The 10,851-nt window shown below is 40.6% G+C and overlaps 1 protein-coding gene across 1 annotated transcript; it reads right to left on the reverse strand.

The window, feature by feature from the left end:
- Positions 1-196: 196 nt before the first annotated feature.
- On the reverse strand, positions 197-10,695 carry LOC131989014 (coronin-2B-like). Its single transcript, XM_059354172.1, has 13 exons — positions 10,486-10,695; positions 8,442-8,558; positions 8,211-8,360; positions 7,539-7,739; positions 7,347-7,463; positions 6,558-6,662; positions 6,289-6,385; positions 3,664-3,779; positions 3,484-3,574; positions 3,241-3,401; positions 1,986-2,153; positions 1,828-1,896; positions 197-360 (listed from the first exon to the last, which is right to left on the reverse strand). Exons 1-13 carry the CDS (start codon positions 10,684-10,686, stop codon positions 295-297), a joined length of 1,659 nt encoding a protein of 552 aa, XP_059210155.1. The 5' UTR covers positions 10,687-10,695; the 3' UTR covers positions 197-294.
- Between the last annotated feature and the right edge of the window lie 156 nt (positions 10,696-10,851).

A 10,851-nucleotide genomic window follows, 5' to 3' on the forward strand; every position in this document is an offset into this window, starting at 1 on the left:
CTGTTGACGTCCATTGATAGTTTTAACAGCCTTTTTGTGTTGTGACATGTCTCATTTTCATGTGTTTTAAATGTCAAAGTTAATGGTGATGACATGTTAATGTCAATGAGTCAAGTCAAAAAGGTTCATACAAACAAAATTTTAAGAAAATTAAGCGCTCAGCAAGTTAAAAGTGCAAACAAAACGTAATTACGACTTGTTTCTGCTGTGTTTCCTTTATTGGTGGGAGATGTTGAGTTTTACTAGTTTTTTGGTGCATTGTTAACACGGCAGGGTGAGAGCTGACGGGTTGAATCAGAAGGTTGCCCTCATGTTGTTTCTGGTGTTCTTGATGTCCAGCTCCAGCTGAGTGATCCTCACCTGCACAACAGAAAGAAACAATGACTGTAACCCCTAAACACAAAGTCTGAAGAAGTAATTACACTCAAGAATAAACCATTGGAAATAACTTAAATTTATATAGCGCCTTTCAAGAACCCCAAGGACGCTTTACAATACAAGGAAAGCGTTTGGGCATATTAAATAGCGCTGTGATGCCAATGGTTTGGTAAATGATTTTGTTCGTTCAAAGGCATTTAGTTGAGACAAATGTCCGGTTCTGATGTACGGCAGTTTTAATCTTTGTGAGTGTTTGGCCTTTTGGTTTTTGGATGATGTTGTAAATGGTAAATGGACCTGCACTTATATAGCGCTTTTCTAGTCGCTTTGCGACCACTCAAAGCTCTTTACACTACAGACTGCGCTCATTCACCCTTTCACACACACATTCATACTGGTGGCAGAGGCTACCCTAAACGGTGCCACCTGCCATCATTGGGCATTCATTCACAGCATCGGGAGCAATTTGGGGTTCAGTATCTTGCTCCGACATGTAGGCTGCGACGGTCAAGGATCGAACCACTAGTGGTGTCAACAATAATCGATTCGGCGATGCATCGCAATGCGGGGCATGCACGATTCAGCATCGATGCGGCAAAGTGCCATAATCGATTATGTTTATTTCCTGTCCTCCAGTGGAAAGTTGTGGGGGCCAAGGTGGGAATTTCACGACATCCCCACACTCTGGCCTTGATGCTCTGTGAAAAAATGTTCAATTTACGGCCAAGGTGGCCTTTGCGCCCCTGTCAAAGTTCCAGTAAACACAACGCTAACCCGACCCACTCTCGGTGCGCATCAACACATGGCTCATTGAACATTCAAATGAGCCATGTGTTGATGCGCAGCACAGGTAAGCTAGCGGGACAAGCTGTTTGATATGTTGTAGCTCAAGTATGTGGTAGTATTTGACAGAACTTAACATTTACGTTTTTATAGAAAGTACTATTGATAGGTAATTACCATTGTATTTGCCTATTTAAAGTCGACTCGTTAACGTTACATTTTTGCATCATGAAAACTAGCGATAGCTAGCTAGGTGGGATAGCGCTAACGTCTTCCCTAGCTCAGGGACAAGGGCTCGACATTATGCTGATGTAAACTTCACCTCAGCAGGTTCCTTTTTTATGGCAGGAGGAGGCATTTCTCTTTCCTTACTCTGAGATGAACTCAGGCAGGAGATTCATTTTGCCATCTTTTCAAAATATAGCCAATAAAATCTATTGTTATTAGGAAAAATGTCCCTTGTGTGCAGTATAATTGTGATGCATCGTAGAATCGAATTGTTACCTGGTGAATCGTAATCGAATCGAATTGTGAGGGCAGTGCCAATGCACACCCCTACGAACCACCAACCCTTTGGTTGGGGGCCAACCAACTCTACCAACTCGCCCGTCAAAACCAATGTACATGTTGGCTGGCTGCCGTGTGTGATTGAGTTTAAATACTCACATCTTTGGCATTAAGCTGTTCTCTCAGGCCTCTGATCTCATCTTGTTGTCTGTAAAATGCTTGCAGGAGCTGAAATTTAAAAACAGTTTCTTGGGAAGAAGCAAAGACAAAACATCTGCAAACGGTTTTCTTGTGTGGCTGATTAACCTGCGGCTCACCTCGCTCTCGGTTGTGGGCGGCGGCCTCTCTGCAGGTTCGCAGCAGTGTGGCGTGCAGCAGTACGTCCACAGCGGGACCTGGGTCTCGTCTGGCTGCCACCCCGACAGATCGCTCATCTGTCTGGGGTATTTGGCGTCCTGGTAGGCCAGCTGCTCCTCAAGGAAGGCCTTGAGAGAGACGATCAGCTGGTTTATACAGCGAGAAACCGGAGCTGGACAGAACTCAACTATAAATGAGTTGCTGACAGAAGTACTTTGCACCAACATGAGTGATTGTTAAATAAGGAGAGGGCAATGGTGCAGAACCCTGCAGTTGTTTTACTTTGAGCTTTGCACTTCCATTGTATTTAACACAAAAAGGTCTGGTTTTTGACATTAAGGCCCCGTTTACACGAGGACGCTCGCGGGTAAAAAACGACAAAATATTTTATCGGAAGTGCCTTTCGTTTGGACAGTGACGGCGTTTTGGGGGCTTAAAGACGCAAAAATCTGAAACCACCCTCCAAAGTGTAAAAGTGTAATCCTCTCCTCCGTAGCGTGTCGTCTACACTGACAAGACACAAAACTCTGATCTGATCTGCTCACGTCACGTATGTGTTTACGTCACATACATGCTCCAGGACAGGAAATAAAGAAACGTGGGATTATTTCCATGGTGGGACCTTCAAGCTGCTCTGGCAGCTCTAATAAACTTACAGGAGTCTTTCCACCAAATGTCCAGGATATGTACAGATAGTATTAGTGAACAGAGAAGGATCTGGAATTACCTCCATCACATTCTGGATGCAGCGATTGGTGGGAGGAGCCAGACGGCTGTGAACGAGACCTGGGAGATCTAGTGATGGAGGAGAACTTTGTGGAAGGAGTAGCTGATGGAAATGTGTGGCGTGAAAACTTCTGCATGCCCAAAGATGCTCTTATGGCTTTAAGTGATGCCGCCTGGCTGCATACAATCACATTTCACACACTTTTGCGTCACCGTATGCAGCAGATTTCCTCCTGAAAACGCTCGTCTAAACGAGGAATAAAAAGTGAAGACGCAACGCCACTTTTGCGTCTTCTCTTCAGACCGCCCTCGTGTAAACGTAGCCTAAGTTGTATTAAATTCTTGCCGGTGTTGTGGATGCAAACTTGCTGAATTCCAGTGTTGGAGTTTGACAAGTAAGAATTCAGCCAAACTTTCTGTAATCCTATCAAGTATCTGACTGAATCTCTGCTATTTTGGGTTTATTGCTTGGTTTTGACATAGTTATACCTCCTCCATGAAGTCCAGGTCTATCCTGGTCACTGCACCAACAACTGGATCCATCTGGAACCTCAGGGAGCTCAGCTGCCTCACAAGCCCCTTCTCAGCAGGGGTTTCTGGGTAAGGGTTGGCTACTCGGGTCTCAGGCTTCAGGGACATCAGCACTGGACCTGACGGAGATATGTAAGATCAGAGGCGAGAGGCAGAAATCACTGAACCATTTTGGTTCAGAGGCACTGATGCATTACTGACTTCTGTTGATCCCCAACAGCCACTCCTGAGCCGTCATGGCCGCCTGGTTTCCAGCTGTCATTGGGTACAGATCCTCTTGGAAAATACCCGACTGGAAGGACGGAGGAAAACACAGTAACTTCAGTGTCTGTCGTCAGTAAAAGCAACATAAGAAAATCGAAGGAATCGTATCATCCGAACTTCTTTGCGTGGTACGATCATGGACAGCGGCTCCACCAGGTCTTTGATGGCGATCAGACGGTAAAATCTGAAAACCTCACAGGCGCTCACGTCCAGGCCGCGTTTTGGCATCACCCCTGGAGAGACGCAAGAGGTCAAAGGTCACCGCGAAAAAAATGCTTTTATTAAAGTACTTATACATTTAAAACTGCTTTTGTTTTTTACTTAACACGTCTTGTACAGCTGGCTACACTGGAGTTGTTCCAAACTAGATTGGGTACAGCTGGTATTTTCCCCCGGTACAGATGGAAAAGATCTTTTTTGCTTTTTTCTACTTTTTCTAAAATGGTTATTAGCTCAGTTCATCTTTTCCAGGCTAGCTAAGTTTGTGTGCTCTCAAAGTAAGTGTTTTTCTTTCTTTCTTAAGTATTGCAACAGCTGGCTAACGTCTGAAATAAGTATTGTAAAGCTAGCTAAATTGGATGTTTTTACAAAATAAATGTAGTTTCGCTAGCTATGATGGTCCTTTTTTCTTTTAATTTACAAAATATGTACAGCTAGCCTATTTAGTCTTATTAGCCAGATAGAGTGGGAAACAAATTTCTATGCAGGAAACATGTAAACATGACTCTTATTGAATCCCCAAAGTAAGATCTTGGTCTTCTATCAGTAGTTTTCCATTTCCTGACAGCTGGGTCTATCTCGGAGAGATAAGGCAATTTTGGACATTTTTGGCTTCAAAACATGCATAACTAAATAAGTTAGTTAAGTTTAAATAAGTAGTTCAGCTTGCTCCTGTATTTCCAAAACATATTTGGTTTAGCTTGCTAGCTAGCTAGCTAGCTTTCTTTGTAAATGTCTCGATACATTGATAAGTCAGTGTTTTTCTACCTTAGTTGCTCTTTGTCCCAAATAATTGTGAAACCAGCCAAAGTTTGTCTTTTTTCTTTCAGTATGGCTAAAGCTAGCTGAATGATTTATAGCCAGTGGTGGGCAAAGTATTCAGATCTCTTACTTAAGTAAAAGTACTAATACCACACTGTGAAATTACTCCACTACAAGTAAAAGTCCTGCATTCAGAACTTACTGAAGTAAAAGTACAAAAGTATCAGCATCAAAATGTACTTAAAGTGTCAAAAGTAAAAGTACTCGTTATGCAGAATGGACCCACTCAGATTGTAATTTTAATTCCAAATATATTATTACATTAGGCTATTTGTATTGATGCATTTATGTAAGTGCTTTGATTTTGTAAAGACATGGCTCATTTTAACTACTTAATATACTGTTATAAGATTTAATTTTAAAAAACACTTTTAATTAATCGTGTTTGTTTATGTTAAATCTCGACCTGAGAAGTAACTAAAGCTGTCTAAAGCTAAATTAAGTGGAGTAAAAAGTACAATATTTGCCTCTAAATGTAGTGAAGTAGAAGTATAAAGTTACATAAAATGGAAATACTCCAAGTACCTCAAAATTATACTTAAGTACAGTACTTGAGTAAATGTACTTTCCACCACTGTTTATAGCTCATATTGCCAAGGTCTGTTTCTGACTTAGTGTTAGTCTATCTACAGATCAAGGAAGTTTGTCTTTAACATTTATTATTGGTGTTGCTAATTTAGTTGTTTACTCTCTGCTGTTTCTGCACAACTAGCAAAAGATGATCTAACTGCCACAACTTCCTTCCCTGTACTAAACGATGACGTCATACTCTATCTCAGACCAGGGCAATGGGCGGCCCGCGGGCCACATCCAGCCCATTGGCTGTCCTTGTCCGGCCCGCGTGAGGTTACCCAGAAATTAGAAATCAATACAACCGCAGCGCTTTTATTTTGAAGGCGATTTACGTATATCTGAGTTACCCGAGTTACCTCGGTACCTTGTCAAAAACACGTATTGCTTTTTGCATAAAGTAAATATAAAAATATATAAAAATAAGACATTCCTTGGTCACCTTGAGAATCCACCGTAAAAGCAATAACAAACATTAGCATTAGCAATTGAGCTAACAAGCACTTTTACTATAGTTAAGACAACAAATATAGCCACTAATATATATGACAGAAGAAAATAAACTTTGACAAACCTTGTTCCTGTCAGCCACTATAGAAGCCTTTTTGATACTTTAAATTTTGAAACTTTATATGAATTACGACGCACTCATTATTATTTACCGTTCGTTTTTCATTATTTCCTGTCACTACCTTTCAAAATTAAAGCACCTGTTTCACACTGGACGGCACCTAGTCAAAATAAAAGCATCACAACATTGTAAAATACCTATAAAATATACAAACAAGCTATATAATACAAAAACACAAAGAGGAAGCTTACTAAAGGACATTTACAGTTGTGTTTAAAATAAATGTTAAAGTGATATAGTGATTGGAGTATTTACTACTTTTTACTGCTATATTTGATTTACTCCACATTAACAGTCTTATCATAACATGTGTTCCTATCAGTAGCAGCTCAAAACCAGATAATTTACTGTATTTTATAAAGCGATTACATTAATATTGAGCAGAATTTAGTTCAGAGTTTTGGTCCGGCCCCTGCAACCTTCGTGGTGTTGGTCATGTGGCCCCTTGGGAAAAATAATTGCCCACCCCTGCACTAGATGTTGGTTTCTGTTGGTCTCACCAAGTCCTTTCTGTGGCAGCAGAGACCTGTACTCCGTCAGGAAGCTGATGTAAGGTTTCTCAGTGCTCAGCTCGTAGTACCGGATGTTCCCGTCACCCTAAAGGGAGAAGTTTACTTCTGCAACTTTAGATTACTTAAATTATCCAGAAAATAAAATTATTATCGTAGAAACACAAACAGGAGATATTTGATGCAATCCCAACAAGCTGCAGGAAAATAAAATCTGAAATGCAATGATTTATGGATAGATGTGGCATGTGGGGTCTGACCTTTCCAGCCAAGTAGAGCATGTGTGTGTCCGGGTCGTAGAACGGAAAGAGAACTCCTGCAGATCCGTCCAAATCTTCTTCATACAGCGGTTCAGATAAGTCATCCTGCAAACAACCCAAACAAACAGAGTGAGAAAGAGACACTATGTCAGTATGAAGGGTGAAGATAGTTTGTCAAACTCAGATGCTGTGCTGCTTAAAATCCCCAATGTGTCGTTTATTTCCAGAGCACTGAAGTGTCCCCAAAAAGGAAATGTAACTCTTATTTTTGAGTAATGTATACTACTGGTCAAAAGTTTTAGAACACACCAACTTTTCCAGAATTTAATTGAAAATGATGCAGTTTAATGTCTCAGTGTACTCTGAAATTAATGCACATTTGCAACATTTAAAATTCTTTATTGAGCATGATAGTGTTTTGAAAGTAAAAAAAAGATTCAAAATCACATTTTATGTTGGACTAAAGGACTAAAAAAAGACACAAAATGACTAACAAAGACATGAAAAGAATTCAAAAATGGACAAAATAGCCCAAGACTCCATAGAGTTAAGTTGTTAACCCATTTCTTGTTCCCTGAAAAAGGCCTACTTGTATAATTCTGAAATGTACATTATTTTCCAGTTTTGGTTCAGCTTACCTTTTTTTATTTACCTCTGGCAGTTCACCACTTACCTTTGTACCCTTTCAAGCTGTTCATTTGACTTGAACTGCTTGAATTTCAATAAAAAACTGGAAAAGTTGGTGTGTTCTAAAACTTTTGACCGGTAGTGTATGTGTTTGTGTCTTACAGGGTCCCAAAGGACAATCTGTCTGTGGTTCCACGGGGTGCTGCCAGTGGATAGAAGCATCTTCAACCCTCCGATGTATAAAACCTTGCTGGCCCTGTGAGTCTTACTGCTGGACACCTGCAGGAACATTATTACAAGTTTTCAGTTCAATCTGAACAATCGGGCACAAACAACACTTTCAAAAAACCTCACCTGTAGGATCCTGCCTGTCCGAGGGTCCAGGACTCGAACCCGTCTGTCTTTGGACGTGACCGCCAGCCTGCTGCCGTCGTTGTTGAAGCTGACAGACAGCAGTAGGGTGTCGGAGGGGTATCGGTGGTAGATGGGCATCAGAACCACTCGGACCGGGTACCTGAGCACCGCACCTGCCTGGGACACATCCCAGAGGAACACCTGGGGCCAAAAGAGACCACATCAGGGCTTCCTGGGCCAGTTTACCGAGACCAAAAACCACAGATCAGATGGTCAATCTGAAAAACTGTTGGCCTTATGTTTATGGCAGTAGTTCTCAACCAGTTTTTGAGTCGCGACCCCCAATTTAACATGCATGTTGTCCGCGACCCCCGCTCACTGAACAGAATCACACACAGTTCAGATCACCCAAAAAAGAAACAAAATGACCAAAAAACGGAACCAAAATGACCAAAAAAGACACAAAATGACCAAAAAAAAGACACAAATTGACCAAATAAGACACAAAATGACAAAAAAAGACACAAAATAACCAAAAAAAAAAACGTTTTTTGACCGGTAGTGTATGTTGAAACTGAAAAATTCTCATAATAATAAACATTGCAGGTGCTGATTTGTCCCTTTCAGTGGCATGGTATAAGGACGCTGCCACTAACCAATGAGGATCCTGACCTTGTAGTCGTAGGCGGAGCTAAGCAGCAGGTTCTCGGCTGTTGGATGCCACTCAATAAGCGCCACCCTCCTGGAGTGACCCATCAGAGTCTTCCTGGCCTTGGTGAGGTTCTGTTGGACGCCACACACTGGGATGTCCCAGATCTTGACCTGGGTGTGCACACATTTTACTTGTAAGGTTGTTGTTGTTTAGCTGAAACATGTGAACATAGAGACGGAGACTGAGCTTACAGTGCAATCCTCTGAGCACGAGGCGATGCAGTGATCATTAAAGGGGTTCCACTTGACGTCCAGGACCCTGGCACTGTGACCGCACACCCTCGGGTGCTGAGGGTCCACCCGGCCTGTCTGAGGAAGCAACATTGAAAACTTATACAGAGAATGTCCACCACCGGAGGGCAGTATGCACCCACGGTATGAAGTTGTTATAGTCATAAATCTGCAATAAGCAATACATTTATCAGCCCTCTGGGCCCACTTTAATTTACTACCCTTTCAAGCCCTTTTGGGCTGAAAATGTCCACTTCCAGAAAAATGCTATAAAAACTTTACAGATTAATATTTTTTTCTACTTTTTTCTGCAAAAATCTCTTAAACAACTTCTGCCCTGCTCAAAACTATTAAACATTCAAAGATTTTGAGGATTTTAACCCTTTAAATGCCAATTTGATTGCATGATGTCACTGATGTTTTATATGAAAAAAACACAAAAATTTAGTTATTTTTCATATAATACATTTTTTTTGGAAACTAAAAATGCATCAAAATCAATTTTGTTCTTAATCTTTGACATATCCAAGGCTGTGATAAAAACCAATGCCCCAGCCAAAAATTATCTATTTTTTTTTTTGTGTTGTGTTTTTTCTTTGAAAAACAGTGACATTGTGCAATCAAACTGGCATTTAAAAGGTTAAAATTATCAAAATCTTTGAATGTTTGGTAGCTTTGAGCAGGGCAGAAGTTGTTTTAGAGGTTTATGCAGAAAAAATAAAAAAAATATTAATCTGTAAAGTTTTTATAGCATTTTTTCGGAGGTGGACATTTTCAGCCCGAAAGGGCTCGAAAGGGTAGTAAGCTTGTACACAGTGTATTATAGGTCCATTACTAAAATTAAATTAGAATTTCAAAATATATCAAGAAAGAAATCCTTCTTCCAAAAATCATGTCATTTGCAGTATCACAGCCAAAATTATTGCCAAAAATAAAGTGAAAAATTTCTGAAATGGCTGAAAATGTCCTTAGTGGGCCCAGAGGGTTAACTTGAAAAAGTGTGTTAATTAGGATTTGAGGCTCCCTTTTGGTATTATTTTTTTTTTTAAAACAAAAATTTAAACAAATTTAAACAAAAAAAAAAAATTGCTTAAAATGGTCAAAAATTCCTCCAGAATCCCACCATAGACAACATCCATGCTTTGATTTGGTTGTGATTTCTGCAAGAAATGCATTTTTTGTCAAGGACTTCTGTATACTGCTTCAAAACCCAATTATTGTCAGTATAGTGTGGAGACAAACCCGATTTATGCAGCTCACAGACTGTTTAGGGAACCCAGTGTGCAAATATTCATAAAAATATTCACATACAATCATAGTCGCGTCAACAGCCCAAAATAGATTTAATAAAGCATCATATAAAACTGAGAAAAGCTGCCAGGGTTCACATACAGATAGATATTTCTGTCTTGTCTCCTAATTTATGCAACTCACAGAAACCCCAGTACGCAGAGATATTCACATAAAAAGGCCGAAATAACATATTTATATGTAATTCAGAGAACTGGCATAAAGCGGGCCTGTCTGTTATTTTTCTTTTGTGAAAATCTAGTCCAACTTTGGAGTGTTATTTCACCTCCTTCCCGACAAGAGATTGAAGAATATTGGGCTCATTAAAACACAAGAGTCTCAGCTTTCCAGACAAACCCGATTTATGCAGCTCACAGACTGTTTAGGGATCCCAGGATGCAGAAATACACTGCATGTTATCAGCATAAAGTGGGCATGCCTGTAAAGAGGAGACCCATTTACATTCAGTTATCTTGAGATCAGAGGTTCAGGATCCCTCTGAAAATTGACCAAAGACTTTCTGTGTTTTGTAGCTTTAAAACTGAGTCCAATACATTATTATTTACAGAACGCATGATTAAAATAGGGCTCATAGAGTCTTTCCAGTCATACCCGATTTATGCAACTTTGCAAAAATTTGGTTTATTTACCATATTTATGATGAATGTTTTACTGTCAATGTTTTAACTTTCATTGTGTTTGACATACTACGCACATGATGGATGGGCAGGACCAAGAAGGACCCGCCCCCGGCGCACTCGGTCACCACGGCGATGAAGCAGGGATTGGCTGAGCAGTAGTGGTTGTCGTGGACGCTGCATGTGATTGGCACCCCGTCGTAGCAGTGCCCCCTGGTGGACGGCTTCCCGAAAACGTGACGAAACTTTGAGCAGCGGAAAGACGAACGCCACGACATCTGGAGGACGGGAAGGTTCAGGTTCTTACAACTTTATCAGCAGTTAACATCAACAAAACACATGCACCTGCACATTAAGACTGTGTGTGTGTGTGTGTGTGTGTGTGTGTGTGTTCTTGTACTTCCTACATAGTGAGGACCAGAACACGTTTTTAACTAACAGAG

This window comes from Centropristis striata, chromosome 17 (assembly GCF_030273125.1).
Source record: "Centropristis striata isolate RG_2023a ecotype Rhode Island chromosome 17, C.striata_1.0, whole genome shotgun sequence".
Classification (NCBI taxonomy): Eukaryota; Metazoa; Chordata; class Actinopteri; order Perciformes; family Serranidae; genus Centropristis; species Centropristis striata.